Source organism: Amphiura filiformis, chromosome 16, assembly GCF_039555335.1.
Source record: "Amphiura filiformis chromosome 16, Afil_fr2py, whole genome shotgun sequence".
In the NCBI taxonomy this organism is placed as follows: domain Eukaryota; kingdom Metazoa; phylum Echinodermata; class Ophiuroidea; order Amphilepidida; family Amphiuridae; genus Amphiura; species Amphiura filiformis.
Window position 1 is genome coordinate 45,607,113 of NC_092643.1, and position 21,661 is coordinate 45,628,773.

The following is a 21,661-nucleotide window of genomic DNA, read 5'->3' on the forward strand; positions in this document are numbered from 1 at the left end:
AAGCACGATTGACTTAAATTTAGTACCCTCGAGAGGCTGATATATTTCGCTCAGGTGCTATTTGTAACGGGAACTATACAAAGTTACACCAAATGCGGAAGGATTTAGACGTCAAATGACCCCGGCAAATGACTGTACAAAACGTTCAGGAGAAATGAAGAACGACAGTTACAAAATAACAAAATAGGTCCTTGAAACATTTGTATAATCTACCGATTCCGAAATGTTGTACACTTGGGGGAACAATACTGCAATTAGATATTATATCTGCCACTTTTGACTTTGTTGTTACTGTTATTATTGTTGTTGCTGGAATTCTTTTTGCTGTTGTTAAACAGTGTATGTGTGCCTGAGGCAGCATGCACTTCTGTTTACAACAATTTTATGGTATAATTTCTTCTAGATATCAACGAGTGCTCGTCACGCCCTTGTCAAAATCGTGCACGCTGTGTTGATGCGGTTAATATGTACAGTTGTATTTGTTCAAGTGGATGGGAAGGAGCCGACTGTGAAATAGGTAAGAAAGGCTTCTTTTGCAGTCAATATGACTAGTATTATGACAATGATTAAACTTACATTATGAACACATCAAAAAAAGAAAGTCCCCACCCCATATGTTTGAGCATTATTATCATCATTTGGCTGCGGTGCAGGCGACAACGAGTTTCCACCAGCTACATCGTTCTTTTAATGAAGTTATACAGATGATATTTTCAAACAATTATTATTCATTCAATGGGCTATTCCAGTTGAAATCCTTCTGCCTTCTTCCTTCATATATACGTGCATCCCTCAACTTTTGAGTATTGTCGCACGAGCTTAACGTACACAGTTTGCCTATGCACGATCCTGGAACCTAGGATTGATTGCAGATATCAGAACCGGGTATGGTTCCTTCTCTTTTCGAATAGCTCTGACACTTAACGTGCACAGGGTTTGACTCTTCCTGTACACGGGACCAACAGCTTTACGTAACATCCGAACCACGAGACGTCACAGTCACACCCTACTTATATCTGCAAGTGATAAGCAGTGTATGGGGCGAGAAGAAATTCTACAATTTTATTTTGTAAAGTAACTGAACACAATTGTAGGATTTTCGACCTTATAGGAACATTTTGGGAGAGGAAGAGAATTCCGATAACCTCGCCGATCGTATTCTCCCGGCCGACTTCGCAACGCCTTAACCACTCGGCCATCTCGCCCTCTTTGGAAATATCTTCCACAGGGGGAGTATCTGTTTTAGATATAATTGGTCAGAGTTAATCATTTTGAAACTCATACTCTTCCTATTATGGGTTTACCTATATCTTCCACAATTGGAGTGAGTATTTCAAATGGAAGTTACCCAATTGTCTATTCTATTCAAAATTGATACTACCTCTGAGGCAGACTTAAGCTAAATTTTCCACAGGGGTAGTGTGGATTTTAAATGGAATATCACAATAAATTACGCACATAAATATGACTTTTTTTTCTTCAGAAATCAACGAATGCAACACATACCCTTGTCAAAACCATGGAAGTTGTGTTGATGAAGTTGGTCAGTACAGTTGTATTTGTCCAAGTGGATGGGAAGGAACCAACTGTGAAAGAGGTATGAAAGGGTTTTTTTCCAAATCAATATTGATCATGCGGTTAGTTGGGTTGCTCTGGTGTTTTCATGACTGCTACTTTTGTAGGAAGACGCAGAACACACTTATGCTTATTCGCTTGCAAAGTCAGAGAAAATAAGCTGGTTGCTTCCTTCGAGGAAAGGCAAGTCCATGGTACATGACTATTTATGTGTCCATGTTTGAGCTGAAGCCTATAAGATCTGTGCATAGGAGTTCGTGAGGCATTATAGCAATAGTGCTAACCACAAATAGACTGAACATAATACCAAATTAGACGACAAAATATATGAATGTTATGGACTTTGGAATGATTTGTGTGCAAACTTTTAAGCTTAAAAGCTTAATTTAGCAAACTTCGGGAAAAAGATGAAAAATAGTTATTATTTAGCAACTTTTGAAAATTGCACAATTAATTGGTTTAGAGATCTAAACCATTTTTTAAATTATTTAATTTGCGACCGACATCTAACCCTAAAAGCCTGAAAATACTACCCAAACCGCACATCTCCGTACCTACCTTTCCACTAATGAGCTCCCCTTCCAAGTTATCATACAGTACTATCCAATAATATTGATATCCTCATTATTTTCTGATGCTATATATAATTTATTTGAAATAGTATCATGTGACGAAGACGAATTTGCATGTGCTGATGGTGTTAAATGTATTCCTGACAACTACCACTGTGATTACATACCTGACTGTAATGATAACAGTGACGAACTAGAAACATCCGGGTGTGAAGCTTGCAATGTAAACTATGAGTTCCAATGTACAAATGGTGGTTGCGTGCACAGTACATGGGTGTGTGACGGTTTCGAAGATTGTTCTGATGGCAGTGATGAAGGGGCATCGTGTCCAGGTACAGACTTTTGTGTTTTAAATTACCTTCCCTATATATTTTTTTGCACAGAATTTTTGTTTTCAAATTTGTCTGCTTTAAACCGGAGAAACCAACATTGTTTGTTAAACGAATGTAAACGTTTCTGGGTTTCCTGTAAAATATCTGTAATTCCACTTTTAAAATGTGGGCAAGTTGCTGTGAATACACTGAAAATGTATTATTAGTATGTTAAGGGATCTGGAATGAGCGTTTATGGCGTTTCGACAGTATTTTTTGTGGGACATGAGATCACCACAGACGTATCGAATTGCATTCTGAATACGAATAATGTCTTTTGATATCAAATAATTTTCATTTTTGAAAATCACGATATAATACAAATTTTATGACAAATTATAAAAATTGATATTTTTCACATTTTTGATATAACAGTCCTCGAAGTAAATTTTATAAATCTAATGATATATTTTAAAGTGTATGTAGCTTGAAAAGCCGACGATCAATTGAAAATTTTGACCTTTCATATTGAAGATATGGATTTTTTTCCCAAAAAGACCTAATTTTTTTGGTGTTTTGGGAAAAAATCCATATCTTCAATACGAAAGGTCAAAATTTTCAATTGATCGTCGGCATTTCATCCCACCTACATACACGTTAAGTATAAATCATCAGATTTATAAAGTTTACTTCGAGTACTGTTAAATATCAAAAATATCATTTTTAATGATTTGCCATAAAATGTGTATTACATTGCGAATTTCAAAAAATCAAAATTATTTGATATCAGAAGGACATTCTTCGTATTCAGAATGCGATTCGATATGTCTGATGTGCTCTAATGTCCCACAATAAATACTGTCCAAACGTCCATACCCCTTCCCTTAATAAGAATGAATAATAGATAATTTATCCAATATGTCAATGACTATAAATGGTTATCTTTTTTTCAGATATTGATGAATGCATTTCAGATCCTTGCCAGAATGGTGGTAGTTGTTATGATGGACTGAATCACTACATTTGTATTTGTGAAAACGGATGGACGGGAGCAAACTGCGAAAGAGGTAAGCGGAATTATCAACAATTTGAAAAGCCTTTGGTGTGCTTTTGAAGTAAGGTGGTCTGTTCCTTCACATAACATGAGTATTTGGTTTAATGATAACTTGGTTGTGCTAATCCGCTGATACTTCAGACATTATTAACTTGTTTATTTAATAACTATAACACGTTTTTTATGTAATACATTACCTAGACATGTATGAATGTCTTAGCCGGCCATGTTTGAATGGAGGACGATGTGAAGACCACGAAAATGGATATGAATGCACATGTGAGCCAGGATGGATAGGAATTAATTGTGAACAAAGTACGTACTCCATTTAAAATATTAAGTTTTATTCAATATAATTTGCCAGTCAGTAAGTCAGGCTGACTAGCTTTTTCTTGCGTGTCGGGCGATGCCCACGCATTTATGTATGTAGTTAATAACTTTCTGTTAATGAGTCTGTCAATTTTCATGCTTCATTTTGGGAGAGCGAGTTGACCCAGCGGTAGTTTCCTCGCCTTGCACCACTGAGGTCCTGGGTTCAAGCCCCGGCCGTGCCCAAGGACTGTATGTGCATTTGGTTTATCCCGATTCCATGCTCGCTCTCGCAGGTTTTCTCCGGGATCTCTGGTTCCTCCTGCTTTCAAAAAATCGGTGATTAGTTGTTTGTTTATCAAAAACTTGCATTACCCAATGGAATTTGGGGAGCTTCACAGATAATAATAGGTGGATGTTACAATCTCAGTGCGGATACCCAAGTGCGGAACTGCGCCAGGTTCGGCTGCAACTGGGCTATAGATGATGCGAATTCACCATGGCAGCGAAATTACAGCGCTTTGACTGAATCCTTCAAGATCTAGCTAGAAAAATGCGCTATATAAATCCGAAATTTATTATTATTTATTTATTTTGTTTAATATTTAAGACTGTCCCGCAGTATAAATTAGTGTTGCGTAAATACGTTGCAGTATAAGCATAGAACAATTCTCAGAAGTGGCACTTCCTAATTAGCATGTGTCACATTGCTATTAAAATTGGCCATATTCTAATTACACTACCACGTATAGGGCAAGTCATAAATGATTTAGCGTTGTGAATGTAAATAAAGCAGTTTTGAAAAAAAAAACAGTAGCACGGTATAAAACCACTAAACCAACTAATTAACTGCTGTGAGCATGTGATATAGATTAGTAAGAAAAGTAAAAAAAAAAGCAAAACAACTTGCCTATAATTGTTATGTTATGTTAATAAGTCCATAATATTCAAAATGAGTTTCCATTATATAATAAACACCCATTTTTTGTAAGTTGATGATTCAATGTCAAATAGTGAAAATACAGCTACAGGTATGTGAACGTTTAATTCATTATTACAGATATCAACGAATGTAGTTCTGGACCGTGTCAAAATGGAGGAACATGTGAAGATGGTATCAATGAGTATGTCTGTCGATGTACTCCAGGTTACACAGGGGTACACTGTGATCATAGTAAGTACTTTATGATTAATAATAACTAAAGAAAAAAATTATAATGTGCTTTTCTTAAACAACTGAAGATCTTGTTAATCATCACATTCAAATATATAATGGACTGTGACTTTCACAGATATCAACGAGTGCAGCAGCGTTCCTTGTCTAAATGATGGCATATGTAGGGATGGCGTTAATGGGTATGAGTGTCAATGTCTTCCGGGATGGACTGGGTTCATGTGCGAAACAGGTGAAAAGATAGATAAAATATTGTAAAAACAAAACTATTTTCGATTGGCTCAGCATGTCCAAAACTAGTCAAATATTCAAGACGTCAACATTAATTATCTCGTAATTGTTCACTCTATTTTAAAATATCTTAATAAACTTTTATTCATAATTTTCTTTGTGCATGAACATTTAGACCTGGATGAATGTGTTAGCCGGCCGTGTCTGAATGGCGGGCGGTGTGAGGACCAAGTGAATGGGTATATCTGCAGGTGTGAGGCAGGATGGACAGGAATATTTTGTGGTCAAAGTAAGTGTAATAAAGAAAAACAGAGCTGTATACACGTTCCACTACGTTAGTGCTAATAAAACAGGTTGCCCGAAAATGACAGAATAAGAGGAGAAGCAGATATATGCAATGATGTTACACCACTGATTACTCCTGGTGTGGTTTTAATTATTATTTGACAGATATCGACGAATGCGCATCAGATCCTTGCCAGAACGGAGCTGCATGTGAAGATGGTACTAATGAGTATGTCTGTCAGTGTACTGCTGGTTACACAGGCGTACACTGTGACCAAAGTAAGTGCTTAATGACCGGAGATGATATTTATAACAAAACTCAAACTAATTCACCGACATTAATGCTTTGCGTGCTAGTCATGCCCTTCAATGGAAAAGTTCAAGTTTTGAAACATTTTTTCAAAATATCAAGAGCTATCTTAAGAACTACTGAATCAATACTAGGCTTGTTTGTACTCATTTTAATGCATTTTTCATTTTGATTCCAAATATGGTCATGAAAATTTACATTTCTGAAATTTTTTTCGTCTGCAGTCGACATCCGCGTGAAGAGAATTAACATCATTTGTTTTGAAAATATTTGCCTGTGTTTTTAAATAGATAATATTCTCCGGTTTCATTAATATATGTTGTAAATTTCAACGCTTTCAGATATTAACGAGTGCAGTAGCATGCCTTGTCGTAATGGATTATGTATGGATGGCGTGAATGGATATGAATGCACATGTGAGCCAGGATGGACAGGGGTTAATTGCGAACAAAGTACGTAGTCCATGTAACAATTCCATTTTATATTTTACATTGTAATTTGCTGGAGCACATTTTCGCTGACTTCTTTGTCAGGATCTCGGACTAACCCGTTCTTGCGTGTCGGGCGTTGTGCATTGCCCACGAAAGTATTGTAACTTTGTGTTAACGGGTCTGTCTTTATTTTTGTTTCATTTTTTTTATAATAATATTCTTGTTTCAAATAATATTAAATGCTGAATATCCCGAATTATATACCGCATCTAAAGATTCCCGTCATCTGATTGGTTAAAAGAGCGGGCATAGTTTTGACTATGCCCGCAAAAGTAACTATTCCCCGGGCATAGTTCTGCGTGTGCGTTGTTCCCAGCGTAAAATGATATTACGCACGCGTTAATGTTTTCGCGCGCTATAATTACGCGGATATCGCAGATAGTAATGATCTGTGCCGTTCGCCTTGAAACTATTAATTTCTCTTACCAAAATCGATGCTTTTAACCAAACAGATGACAAGAATCTTAAGATTTGGTATATAAAACAAATATTGACTGCTTAATATTCGGGGCACAGTTAAAATTATAGGCCCGAGGTGATGTCAAAACCATGACTATGCCCTCAGCTTCGCTTCGGGCATAGTCATGGTTTTGACATCACCTCGGGCCTATAATTTTAACTGTGCCCCTCATAGCAGTCAATATTTGTATAATAATGAATAGTTATTGTAAGTACTATTTTATAAAGACGTCGCACGCGCAGTAGTACAAACATGAAATCACATAGTGACGTCCCAGCAAACACAAATTTTTTTTTAAAACGTTACAAAAGGTTATAATCGTGTTTTTGGTTTTGGTCAAAACGTTTTAATAACATTGCAATGCCGGGTTATGTAAAGATCCTGAACACATTTTAAAGTCGGTTTTCATGAAAAAAAACCCCACTGCAACAACATTTTCAAAATGTTATCAAAATATTGTAGAAAATATTTTGCCAGACATTTGTGTCAAATATATTGCAACACTTAGATTATATTAGAATGTTTTCAAAACGTTTTTGAATGTTATTAAAACGTTTTATGTGCCCGACATTTAAACGTTTTCTGTCAAATTTCTGTGTTTTTTTTTCCATTTTTGCAATATTTGGTCTGATTTGTTTGTTTTAAATATCGCTCACTTGAATTACGCCAAGTCCCAAAGCTGAAAATTATCTTCTTACTATAATTCACCAGAATCTGTCTGTCTGTTTGTGTGTTTGTGTGTCTGTATGTTCCCTTTTTTCTCAGAGACCGGGGTCGCACGTTCCTCAAACTTGGTGGGTGGGTGCAGCTTGGTATGAGGAAGAATGAGTTTATATTGGTTAGTGGGTCAAGGTCAAACAAGGTCATCCAGGGGTCACTTTAGTAAAAACTGTTTTTCTCGGAGACTGGGGGTCGCACGTTCCTCAAACTTGACGGGTGGGTGTGTCTTGACCCGGGACAGAACAAGTTTGTGTTGGTTAGTAGGTCAGGGGTCACCAGAGGTCATCTAGGGGTCAAATTAGTAAAAACTCATATGGGCATGAAACTTGGTGGGTAGGTGCATCTTGACCTGGGACAGAACAAGTTTGTTTCAGTTAGTGGGCCAAGATCACCCGAGGTCATCCAGGGGTCATCTGAGGTCAAATTAGTAAAACTATCGTATGGGCATGAAACTTGGTGGGTACAGTCAACTTTTATAGTCAAATTTTTGGAAGGTCATTTTGGGGTCATCCGGGTCACCCAGGGGTCATCTGAGGTCAAATTAGAAAAATGTCGTATGCGCATGAAACTTGGTGGGTACAGTCACCTTTTGAGACACATTTTGGAAGGTCATTTTGGGGCCATCCAAGGTCAAATTACTAAAAACAGTCATATGGGCATGAAACGTGGTGGGTACAATCAACATTTAGAGCCAAATTTTGGAAGGTCATTTTGAGGTCACCTGAGGTCAAATTAGTAAAAACTGTCCTATGGGCATAAAACTTGGTGAGTACAGTCACCATCAGCCAGGTAATCGCGACAGCCGAGAACCGCCAAATACGAGTAACCGCCTAGTATAATTAATTATAATTAAAGTAATAAAAACTAATTGAAGTGGCATATGGTAAAAAAGAGTAGAAATCGCTGTATCACATAGCTTATGTATAATTTGTTCGGAATATAATAATACGCCACTTTTATAATACATTTTGTGTATTGTATGCAACCGGAAGAATCGTCAGAACTCAATTTCGCTGTATCACATAGTGACGTATTATACCGTAAACATAGGGAAAAGTGTATCACATAGTGACGCATTATGCGGTCGGGCGTTTTCATATACTGACGCATTAAGTTACTTTGAACACTTGGGAACGGGTTTCATACAGTGAATTCAAGTCATAAATGATTTAGAGTTGTGAATGTAAATAAAGCAGTTTTGAAAAAAAAAAAATGGGCTAAAAATCGAACTCAGGACCTCCCAGTTGTGAAGCACGGTATAAAACCACTAAACCAACTAACTGCTGTGAGCATGTGATATAAATTAGTAAGAAAAGTAAAAAAGGCTAATATTAAAACAACTTGCCTACAATTGTTATGTTATGTTAATAAGTCCATAATATTCAAAATGAGTGTCTATTATATAATAAACACCCATTTTTTGTAAGTTCATGATTAAATACGGCTACAGGTATGTGAACGTTTAATTCATATATTACAGATATCAACGAATGTAGTTCTGGACCGTGTCAAAATAGAGGAAGATGTGAAGATGGTATCAATGAGTATGTTTGTAGATGTACTGCAGGTTATACAGGGATACACTGTGATCATAGTAAGTAATTTATGATTAATAATAACTAAAGAAAAAAATTATAATGTGATTTTCTTAATATTAGTATGAAGCAACTGAAGATCTTGTTAATTATCACATTCAAATATAAAATGGACTGTAACTTTTACAGATATCAACGAGTGCATTAGCGTTCCTTGTCTAAACGATGGCATATGTATGGATGGCGTTAATGGATATGAGTGTCAGTGTCTTCCAGGATGGACTGGTCTCATGTGCGAAACAGGTGAAAAGAAAGATAAAATATTATAAAAACAAAACTATTTTCGATTGGCTCAGCATGTCCAAAACTATTCAAATATCCAACATTATTTATCTCGTAATTGTTCACTCTATTTTAAAATATCTTAATAAACTTTTATTCACAAATTGGTTTGTGCATGAACATTTAGACCGGGATGAATGTGTTAGCCGGCCGTGTCTGAATGGCGGGCAGTGTAACGACTACGTGAATGGGTATATCTGCAGGTGTGAGGCAGGATGGACAGGAATATTGTGTGGTCAAAGTAAGTATAATAAAGAAAAACAGAGCTGTATACACGTTCCACTACGTAGGTGCTGATAAAATAGGTTGCTCGAAAATGACAGAATAAGAGGAGAAGCAGATTGTGAAGTATAGGCACACCGATTATATACAATGATGTTACACCACTGATTACTCCTGGTGTGGTTTTAATTATTATTTGACAGATATCGACGAATGTGCATCAAATCCTTGCCAGAACGGTGCTTGTGAAGATGATACTAATGCGTATGTCTGTCAGTGTACTGCTGGTTACACAGGCGTACACTGTGACCAAAGTAAGTGCTTAATGACCGGAGATGATATTTATAACAAAACTCAAACTAATTCACCGACATTAATTCTTTGCGTGCTAGTCATGCGCTTCAATGGAAAAAGTTCGTTTTGAAACATTTTTTTTTCAAAATATCAAGAGCTATCTTAAGAACTACTGAATCAATACTAGGCTTGTTTGTACTCATTTTAATGCATTTTCATGCTGATTCCAAATATGGTCATGAAAATTTACATTTCTGAATTTTTGAATTGTTTTAAAAACTTTTCTGCAGTCGATACCCGCGTGAAGAGAATTAACATCATTTGTTTTGAAAAGATTTGCCTGTGTTTTTAAATAGATAATATTGTCCGGTTTCATTAATATATGTTGTAAATTTCAACGCTTTCAGATATTAACGAGTGCAGTAGCATGCCTTGTCGTAATGGCGGATTATGTATGGATGGCGTGAATGGATATGAATGCACATGTGCGCCAGGATGGATAGGAGTTAATTGCGAACAAAGTACGTAGTCCATGTAAAAATTCCGTTTTATATTTTACATTGTAATTTGTTGGAGCACGTTTTCGCCGACTTGTCAGGCTGTCTTGCGTGTCGGGCGTTGCCCACGAAAGTATTGTAACTTCGTGTTAATGGGTCTGTCTTTATTTTTGTTTCAGTTTTTTTAAATAATATTCTTGTTTCAAATAATTTTAAATGCTGAATATCCCGAAATAATGAATAGTTATTGTAAGTACTATTTTATAAAGACGTCGCGGTAGTACAAACATGAAATCACATAGTGACGTCCCAGCAAACACAAAATTGTTTTTAAAACGTTACAAAACGTTATAATCGTGTTTTGGTTTTGGTCAAAGCGTTTTAATAACATTGCAATGTCGGGTTATATAAAGATCCTGAACACATTTTAAAGTCGGTTTTCATGAAAAAAACCCACTGCAACAACATTTTCAAAATGTTATTGTAAAACATATTTTGCCAGACATTTGTGCAAAATATATTGCAACACTTAGATTATATTAGAATGTTTTCAAAACGTTTTTGAATGTTATTAAAACGTTTTATGTGCCCGACATTTAAACGTTTTCTGTCAAATTTCTGTGATTTTTTTTCCATTTTTGAATTACGCCAAGTTCCAAAGCTGAAAATTATATAATTAATTATGATTAAAGTAATAAAAACTAATTGAAGTGGCGTATGGTAAGAAAGAGTAGAATCGCTGTATCACATAGCTTATGTATAATTTGTTCAGAATATAATAATACGCCACTTTTATAATACATTTTGTGTATTGTATGCAACCGGAAGAATCGTCAGAACTCAATTTTGCTGTATCATATAGTGACGTATTATACCGTAAACATAGGGAAATGTGTATCACATAGTGACGCATTATGCGGTCGGGCGTGTACGATTTTTTCCTTTACATATACTAACACATTAAGTACTTTGAACACTTGGGAACGGACTTTATACAGTGAATTAAAAATTAGTGCATTTTTATATAGTACGTAGATACGTCACTATGTGATGCGGCATCTTCTGAAGAAAGTTGCATTACATAATGACGCATTGTGTGTATATTATACATCTCTATGTGACACAGCGATTGTATCAGAAACGAAATTTCAGATAGTGACGGATAATTTTGGAATCGCTTTTTACCCATTTGAAGCTAAAATTTCAAATTAAAATAGTTCAAGAAAGTGCTTTGAACACTTAAAAGCAGTTGTTAGACAGTGAATTCGAAATTAGTGCAAACAGCACAACAACACTATTACAAATCGGCACAACAATACATTTTTTTTTCAAGATCGTTTTCTACGTCATGATATATGATACGTCACTATGTAGTATATGTGATGAACCCGACGATATGTCCATCACATTTAAAATGAGTGTCCATTATATAATGGACACTCATTTTCGATTCGTAAGTTCATCATTGATTCCATGTCAAATAGTGAAAATACAGCTGCAGGTATATGAATGTTTAATTCATTATTACAGATTTCAACGAATGTAGTTCTGGACCGTGTCAAAATGGAGGAACATGTGAAGATGCTATCAATGAGTATGTCTGTAGATGTACTGCAGGTTATACAGGGATACACTGTGATCATAGTAAGTACTTTATGATTAATAATAACTAAAGAAAAAGTGTAAAATGTGATTTTCATAATTATTAGTATGAAGCGACTGAAGATCTTGTTAATGATCACATTCAAATATAAAATGGATTGTAACTTTTACAGATATCAACGAGTGCAGTAGCGTTCCATGTCTAAACGGTGGCATATGTATGGATGGCGTTAATGGGTATGAGTGTCAGTGTCTTCCGGGATGGACTGGTCTCTTGTGCGAAACAGGTGAAAAGAAAGATAAAACATAAAAACAAATATATTTCCCATTGACTCAGCTTGTCCAAAACTAGTAAAATATCCAAGAATTCTAACATTAGTCATATCCTAATTATTCACTTTATTTCAATAATTATGTCTCTTCTTAAAGCAATAGCGTGTGATTTGCTCCATAGTATGTGATTTGCTCCACAATGATGCGTTAAGGGCTGGGGTATGAACGTTTGGACAGTATTTATTGTGGGACATTAGAGCACATCAGACATATCGAATTGCATTCTGAATATGAAGAATGTCATTCTGATATCAAATAATTTTGATTTTTTGAAATTCGCAATTTAATGGCAAATCATTAAAATTGATATTTTTGATATTTAACAGTACTTGAAGTAAACTTTATAAATCTGATGATTTATACTTAAAGTGTATGTAGGTGGGATGAAAAGCCGACGATCAATTGAAAATTTTGACCTTTCGTATTGAAGATATGGATTTTTTCCCAAAACACCAAAAAAAAAAAAAAATTAGGTCTTTTTGGGAAAAAATCCATATCTTCAATATGAAAGGTCAAAATTTTCAATTGACCGTCGGCTTTTCCTCCTGCTACATACACTTTAAGAATATGTCATTAGATTTATATAATTTACTTCGAGGACTGTTATATATCAAAATTTGAAAAATATCAAATTTTATAATTTGTCATAAAATTTGTATTATATTGTGATTTTCAAAAAATGAAAATTATTTGATATCAGAAAGACATGCTTCGTATTCAGAATGCAATTCGATAGGTCTGAGGTGCTCTCATGTCCCACAAAAAATACTGTCGAAACGCAATAAACGCTCATTTTAGAGCCCTTAAGCTCCATTCAATTACGATCGGTGAGCTATTAATTATAGCCACTAGAAAGAAATAGCAATTTGCTTTGTTTACTTCTGCTCAAAATTAATATGTAAACAGTGACTAACACTTTGTGGAAAACAAATAATAATCTTTCCTTTATAGAAATCGCACATCATTGCTTTAAGGGGAGGCTATCTTTCATCCAGTTGATTTTTTTGGTGGAAAATAATTCCAACACTTTTTCAACTATATACTAAATATCATTGTCAAAATAATGATGCCTCTGCCCTTTGGTCGCTTAGTTGATTCATGAGTTTATATGCAATTATCCCAGTTAATTCTTTATTTGTTTTTACAAAGTCTTGAATTGTCCAATTGTTGCACTCTGTTTTTCTTGAAACGTGAGGCCATAATTCTTCTTAAATAAAAAACAAACAAACCCTATATCATAATTTAATCTGTAGCACTGCTGTGGTCTTTACAAGAGTACGCCATCTCGTTCGATATTATTCTAAGTTCGTTGTACCATGCATTCTACATTTTTCTACATCTCCATGTTTCTTGACAATATAGCCAAAGTACTTCAGATTTCTCTCCATAATGTCATTTCTTGTCTAGGATCCAGGAATTTGTCACCTCTTTTGTCTCAACAATAGCTTTTTAGTATTGCCAAAGAAGTTACTTTTTAGTGAATGGCATAGCGGATCACCCAGTTCCCTTCTACCCTCTTGATGGCTCTTGGTCCTGGTTCAAAAGCATATTTTACCCTTTTGGTAGCTCTTGGTCCTGATTTGAAAATATATTTTATTCTTCATAAACTTTTCTTTCTACTTTGCTTTTGTACACGAACAATTAGACCTGAATGAATGTGGTAGCCGGCCCTGTATGAATGGAGGGCAGTGTGACGACTACGTGAATGGGTATATCTGCAGGTGTGAGTCAGGATGGACAGGAGCGTTTTGTGAACAAAGTAAGATTAATAAAGACAAGTTTAGTAGAGTAATATGTCCAAACAAAGATCGAATTACATTCCGCGTTTGTTTCAAAAACATCAAATCAATAATTTCTGTTCTGTGTGTTTCTGCTAGAGAAGGGTTGATTTGTTATGCGGTTTATATTGGAGTAATGCAGTAAAGGGTAGGCATGATACGGGAAGGCACCCCGCCCGTCGAGGGCACATCATCAATTTTTGGTGGGTATGTCCCTCTCCCGAAATTGGCGATGGTAGGTCTTTTGGAGCTGACTGTTGTGTACACTCACATTCACATTGTGTCAATACGCTCGTATTGGTACAGTAAATGCCGTGCTGTGATCGATAATCTGTATTACAGCATACGTATGGTCACGGTGTACCTCACTTTATGACAGTAATAGCACTCTCTGTTGGTCATAATTCACTTTAGTAGGTATTTTCAACGTAGTGAATAAATGTTTGAGGTAATATGCGACTGACCCCATAGAATATAAAAATGAAATGAGGTATGGGGCTGGCTGGGAGTGGCTACGGATCGTTATCTCAAAGACAATATTGCTCAAAAACAATAGAAAACAAGCTTAAAATATAAATTAGCCCCCGATAGAGGGCAGGGCCTGAAGAATGAGGGTAAAGAGGTATGGGGTGAAGAGTAAAAAATGTCAAAGTATGAAATGGGTGATGAGCTGTCCATAAGACGGGCTTTCGATAACATAATCTCGTGCTAACAGGCTACTCTTGCTTTTCTTGCCCTGTGGGCCCTTATATTGGGGTCCCACTTGGAGTGTTTAGTCGTCGTATGGGAGTCGCCGGTCTCAGGCCTGCCGGTCCTGTGGTTTGTTGTTTTTTGTTGATACTGGACTCAGTATCAACAAAAACGATGAGTAACCTTAAGAGTGACGGGTTGTCACTACAAATATTTTTTTAATTACCTTAATGATAAAACCTTGAGTAACCTTAATGTAACGACCTTGTTTTATATTCTACAGTGTTAAAAACTTTGACCACGTTGAAAATACGTACTAAAGTGAATTATGACCAGCAGATGTCGCTATTACTGTACCTAAGTACGTGGTATTTTGACAACGGGGTACACCGTGACCATACGTATGCTGTAATACAGAATATCCATCCCAGCACAGTATTTACCGTGCCAATACGACCGTATTGACACAATGTATTACGTGTACATATGTGTTTATTGTGGTACAGGACTACAAGCTCCAGCCCCCCCCCCCTTCAAAAATATTTTCCCTCCACGTTTCTCTTTAAGTTTGTGTTTCCTATTTACTTTTTCATGTGCATTGTTTTTCAACGAGTTTGTCTTTCTTTCTGTCAATCTGCTTCTTCTCCGACGAGCAGCATCTCCACTTGGATGACTATACTTTGTTGCGAACGAAACAAACCCACTTTGTACTATCATTATCGAAAATCTCGGCCCAATAAAATTTAATCGCACGAAGTGAGTTTCAGGGGGTTGCGCTACATTTGTTAACTGGGTATGGTTACGTTCATAACAGTGTAAACATAACTAAAATGTGTAGAATTGTTGTATTTCTGTCATTTTATGACTTATTACAAAGATTTCTTGAAAGTGATATCAGTGGCGTAGCCAGGTGACCTCCCACTCTTACCAGAATGGAAAACATTTTTCTATGATTGTCCATTCTCAAGATATTGGATAAAAACATAGATATCTATTGAAAGTCACGACTGTTGCCCACTTGACCTCTGGCAGTCTCTGCATCTTGATAAAGCTGTGATTTTTTTTTCATTTGAAAAAAAAAATCTTTGTACCTTCCAGGATCAATTCGTCTAGTTGGCAGCAGTGACCCCAACCAAGGCCGTGTTGAGGTGTTCCATGATAATGAGTGGGGTACAGTATGTGATGATTTGTGGGGTACAAACGACGCAACAGTGGTATGTCGTTTTCTTGGACTCCCACACAGTGATGCACGTGCAGTTACACAGGCTCATTTTGGACAGGGATCTGGCAGGATATGGCTGGATAATGTGCAGTGCTCAGGATCAGAAGACAATTTGTTGCAATGTACAAACAGTGGATTAGAGTGCACAACTGTGCTCACTCTGAAGATGCTGGTGTTATATGCGCAAATGGTAGGTGCATTCAAATCCATTTACTAGTCTTTTACTGTAATATCAGTTGCTGGTTTGTTGTTTATTTTTTCAAGTTTGGACAACATGTGTTGTCTTGTTTCATTGTAACACTTTGGGTTGGTAAACTGTTCTTTCTTTCTTATTCATTAAAATTGTGCTGACATCATTTACAACACAAAACCGGCGCCGGTCATTTGAATAGTCGGGCACAAGATACAGTGAAATATAAAATAAATTATTCGTCCATCTACATATCTAACCATGTTAACAGCTTATGAACACGTGCGGCCTTTTAAACTAAATTTTAAACTAGAAGATAAAGCAGCTATGAGCGAAACATTTTGTGTTGTGAAAGAGTTCATGAGGACTTTCTCTAAAAAATAATTAACATCCGGGTATTTGTTTAAGGTTAGCAACTATTTTAAACTGTTGCAATTTGGTAGTTCACAGCATCTTGCGAATGGTAGTGAACTTTGGCAAAAACTGCATTGATCATTTTGTAGCAAAGAATTCAAATATCACAGATATACCTTTGTAGGTCCTGTGGTTCGTGAGTTATGATGTAAAGAGGGCTGAAACAACAACACTTTTGTAAAACGTACATAACTCATTAACAACAATAAATCAATCAATTTTTCAAAGTATAATATGATCTGCAAACATGAAAGTATTATTTTTCAATAATATATTGATTTAGATAATGAAAATCGATTTTTTGGCTGCTTCGACCAACAATACCCTTAAAACTCTTATATTCTCATTACTATTGTACATCTTGTAAGGCCTAAATATTGCTGTGTGCGACTATGGCTGTGCTGTATAACTGAACATGGCATACTGCTAAGTAGCTTTGGTCTATTAGTCAATAGCCTTCAAAATCTATTCCTTGAATAATGAATTGAGACCAGACAGGGATTTTCCCATATTTCTTATACAACTGAAAGGTGTTTCTCTTTTCGCATAAAAACGAATCAATATCACTTCTTACATGTCTTACGTGTCTGCCTTCCTGTTTAAATATCTTGTAAATTACATATCATAGAATGGAACACGTGAGAGTCGTGGAGTACCTGTACTAGAACGTGTGGTGATGGGACAAGAACCAGATTCAGGACTTGTCCTTACATGGTACATACATAGGGCCATATACTACTCTCCTTCCTGCAACATACAACATGCACAAAGTATTTTCTCCAAACAGTATAACATAACATACAGCAACAAAGTATCTAGATTTATAGCTATTTATGATGTGAGGTCTAAATATTTGTATCTTGACGTATCCCAGCCACCCCAAAGGTTTCACTTGTGGTCCTGTGTCACAACCTGGGGTACCTTTGTGTTACATAGTAAAAAAATGAAATGGTTCATACATTTTACCTACACATCTCATTTGAAGTGGTTCATCCTTCTGAGCATTTTGACACCTTTTTTATGTAAATCGGTTAAAAAATGAGAGAGTGCGGGCAAAAACAATCACAAAGTAGGGAAGATGTAACCCCACCTCTTTTTTCCACATTTACAATTATTCTGAGCAAGTATTGGTCTTTTAAATGAACTTTTGTATTTATTCACTTGGTTTAGATGTCTGGGAGTTCATTTAGACATTTTTTTACTAGATTCAAATTTTTAAAGGGGTTTTAAATCAAATTTACAATATGAATCCCTCCCCCTAATCCTCCTCCCCCCTAATCCTCAGCCACCCTTGGCACATTTCATGCCAAACTTCATAAGAAAATAATTGAAAAATATTTGAAAACAGGATAAAAACATGAGTAATATAGAATAAATTAGCCTCAATTTAAGACCTAATTGAATCTTCTAAGTGAAGGAATACTCAAGAGACAGTGTTTTGAAATCCAAACTGCACATCAAAATGTAACAAAGCCACCTTTTTGTGTACCCCAGTATATGGCACAGGATCTCGTACAAGTGATTTATATGGCATGCTGATTAGCTTTTGTCCAATGGTAGAAGCATTCAAACGTTATTCCTTTGATTTACACTCTTAGAAAAAAGGGTGCCATTATAACCTTTTTGTCCCGTATATGGAACCCTAGCTTTTGAACCCTCAAAAAAGGTTCCAGGAAATCCAGGAATCTTTAATGGTTCTATAGCGTGCACAGAGAACCTACAAAGGTTCCCCAGGGTGCCTTAAGAACCTTTCGTGCCTTTCATTAACCCAATTCTAAATGAATCATGGGGAGAGCGGAAATCTGAATTTAATCTACAGAGGTTGCCAAATTAATTTTTTTTTTTCTCAAGTCAATATACCAGCAAATCGCCACCGCCGGGAATTGAACCCGGGACCTCGTGCACTAAAGGCAAGTACCCTAACCATTGCGCCACGCTCTCCCTCTTTCAACATTTGTTCACATTTTTAATAGCTTTCTGCCTTTTTGCATATCTTGTAATTTACACATCATAGAATGGAACACGTGGGGGTCGTGGAGTGCCTGTACTAGGACGTGTGGTGGTGGAACAAGAACAAGATCTAGGACTTGTCCTGGAACATGCATAGGGTCATTTACTGGATCCGGCTCCTGTAACACAGATAGTTGCCGTAAGTACACTCCTCAAAAGAATTTTGATTCTTTAAAAAGATCAGTTGATTATAATCAGCATTTTTGAAAACATGTTGTGCTTGATCTTTCATAACTTGTTTCCGAAGTAGTAAACAAAATTCACTCATTAAAAATATCCGCTATCACTGGCATCTTGAGGGGAGGGGAAAATGGAGGCTAAAAGTTCAATTTTGAAGCCATTTTTCAAACGTCACCACTGTCAAGGTCAAGTCACTTATTGAGGTGGGTGTATGTATGCGATGTGTGTTTGGGTCTATACGTCACATTAGTGGGTATAAGATGCCCTCAATGTCTTGTTTCTTACTCAAATCTTTTGGCAACGTGTAAATTTGATCTTGCTCTGGCATACTTTAACCAATTTTCACCATTATTGTGTTTTGAGTGAATCCAAGACCCGGGGGGGGGGCACTCCAACTTTGGAGGTGACGCGTATGTAGGGCTGTTAAGACCCCCTTTTCAGCATCGCTGTCACCCAAAGACACCATATTGTTTACGAATACATGCTCTGTCACCCGAAGATCCCTTTTTTCATTTGATCTGTCACCCAAAGACCCTTACAAGTTCAATTTGAACAGCAACTTTAATTTATCACTGATTTTGTTGAAAATATAATAATGATGATACAAAATTAGATCGATTGAGCCCATATTTATTGGTCGAGCTATGAGTTTAAAAAATATTGGACGAGACGTAGTATTTTAAAACTCATAGCGAGGCCAATAAATATTGGGCATAAATCATCCAATTTTATTATTATTATGTTTTGGATCCAATATTTGTACACTCTTGGATTCATCAAAACATAATAATAACTTGCATTGAATGCTTTACTCCCAATATTTATTGGTCTTGCTATGAGTTTTAAAATATTGGACGAGACGTACATCCAATAATCTAAAACTCAGATCGATGGGCTTAATCGATCCAATTTTATATCAAACATGGTCAAAAGCATCATTGATCTTGACAACACATGTCATATGAAATAATTCCGGTAAAATGGTCTGCTTGATCAAAATCGTGATTGGTTAAACAATCAAAATGTACATTCTTCTACAAATAAGGTCATTAAAGGGTCATTACCGGTCTGAAGCTAAAAACGTTCAAACATCCAATTCTGTCACATAGTACAGTAACAACACTTGCACGCATGCATTGCTATTATTAAATGTCTGGAGTCAAAAACATTCGAAAAATGTTCACAAATATCGTCTGTTAGAAATAACATATAGCAGAGTAACGTCACTTGCCCAGTGTCTATAGGGTGTTCATAAAAAGGTCAGAAAAGGGTCATTTCCGGTCTAAGACCAGAAACGCTAAAACAATATTCAATATTCTTCTTCTTTTAAAAATAACGCACATAGCCCGTAATGTTTGTAGTATGCGGACTACTGATGTCGAATCCGTTTGTGTTTTTGTTTCAGCTCTTTTTTGTTCGCCCAGCTGGCAATCTAATTCGGCTAATGGATTTTGCTATTTAGTAAACGGCGATGCGGAAGTAAGCTATGCAGCAGCCCAATTAGCATGCGGACAAGAAGGTAGTACTCTAACCAGCATTGTGGACCAAGCAGAACAAAATTTCCTCGAAGGTATGTAGTGTGATAAGGTGAAGAAGTTGAATTCATTTCCTTTCCTTTACAACTTCCATGTTCCCTATTCATAAGTTATTATAGATAGCGATCGATAGTTTTAAGTGATGTATGCTGGGAACGAAAAGGGCCGAATCGCGGGTGACGAATTTGATAGCTTTTGAGCCCTTTTCATTCCCAGCATGCATCATGTTTGTCTATTGATCGCTATCAGCAATATACCTAATATGCGTAAATGATTTAAAGGATGACTCCGGCAATCACAACATTGTGCCTTATATTACTTAAGTATTTTTAAATTGATTCAGGCCTAACTTATTGGCTGGGAATTGATGAAAGAAACATTATGGCGTTTAAATAATCTTAATCGGACGTTTCAATCCAGAGATATGGCCTTTCGAGTGTCACGGTTTTATATAGGGCTGCTAGAACATGTTAAAAGTCCAAAAAGGAATACTAACAGAAAGTGCAATATTAAGGTGCTTTTTCTTAATATATTTATTAACTAGCATTATATTTGCTTATAACAACATGAAATAAGATCATCCTGAAAATTTAAGCGATTTTGTTGACATACAACAAAAGTATAAGACCTCAAAACCCATGGTTTGTTTGGTGGAACCTCAAGTATGACCATAGATGGCTGCCATGGAAACTATATCCATAGAGGAGCTGAACAATAAGTGCATTATTTCAAATAAATAGCGGTAGGCTTAAACATTGTTCAACCTTTTAAGGCCAGCACATTTTATCTTCAAATATGATTATATTTCATCATGACATAAGTTTGGTAACATTAATCACTACCAATTTTGAGAAATTTGCTCCAACTCAAAGGTTATCTTTACATGGTGGTCAGAAGTGCATAATTTGAGATGGGTTTTGGAAGGCTTAAACATTGTTTAATTTCTTAACATCCTGCACATTTTGTCTGAATCAATCCAAATTCGGATATAATAGCGTTTCAAGACCTGATGCATAGAATGGTGTCACTTCAACCTGTTGTAGATCTCATCTCATTATTTTTTTCTTTAAAAAAGTTGATCCCTTGATAAAGAAAGGTCTTCTCTATTTACTGGCCAATCACGAAAGAGTTTGGTTAATGTTTTCTGGTGGAATCAGGAACTTCTTGAAACAACCTGTTTTAGGTCTAAATCGGTCCGATGCAAGTACTGCATACCATGGAACTTCCTGCATTGATTTGTGTTTGCATTGACAATACATGGGTGAGTGCACACAACAGTAAATGGGAAACCGTTCTAGTAGCAAATGTATTGACAGTGCCTCATT

The 21,661-nt window shown here is 36.2% G+C and overlaps 1 protein-coding gene across 1 annotated transcript; it reads left to right on the forward strand.

The window, feature by feature from the left end:
• The first annotated feature begins 465 nt into the window (after positions 1-465).
• On the forward strand, positions 466-20,281 carry LOC140172687 (uncharacterized). The gene is made up of 21 exons (XM_072195819.1): positions 466-517; positions 1,484-1,597; positions 2,237-2,479; positions 3,412-3,525; positions 3,714-3,827; positions 4,882-4,995; positions 5,114-5,227; positions 5,402-5,515; positions 5,677-5,790; positions 6,163-6,273; positions 8,973-9,086; positions 9,217-9,330; positions 9,497-9,610; positions 9,795-9,905; positions 10,293-10,406; positions 11,913-12,026; positions 12,158-12,271; positions 13,963-14,076; positions 15,884-16,197; positions 18,626-18,760; positions 20,207-20,281. The coding sequence occupies exons 1-20, from the start codon at positions 466-468 to the stop codon at positions 18,716-18,718; spliced, it is 2,520 nt and encodes an 839-aa protein (XP_072051920.1). The 3' UTR covers positions 18,719-18,760; positions 20,207-20,281.
• The last annotated feature ends 1,380 nt before the right edge of the window (positions 20,282-21,661 follow it).

Excerpts from the sequence above, each read along its gene's own strand:
- LOC140172687 (XM_072195819.1), top strand. The coding sequence starts at position 466 with ATGTACAGTTGTATTTGTTCAAGTGGATGGGAAGGAGCCGACTGTGAA. Across the intron at positions 518-1,483 it reads AGGAGCCGACTGTGAAATAG|AAATCAACGAATGCAACACA; the intron begins GTAAGAAAGGCT and ends TTTTTTCTTCAG. Across the intron at positions 2,480-3,411 it reads TGAAGGGGCATCGTGTCCAG|ATATTGATGAATGCATTTCA; the intron begins GTACAGACTTTT and ends TCTTTTTTTCAG.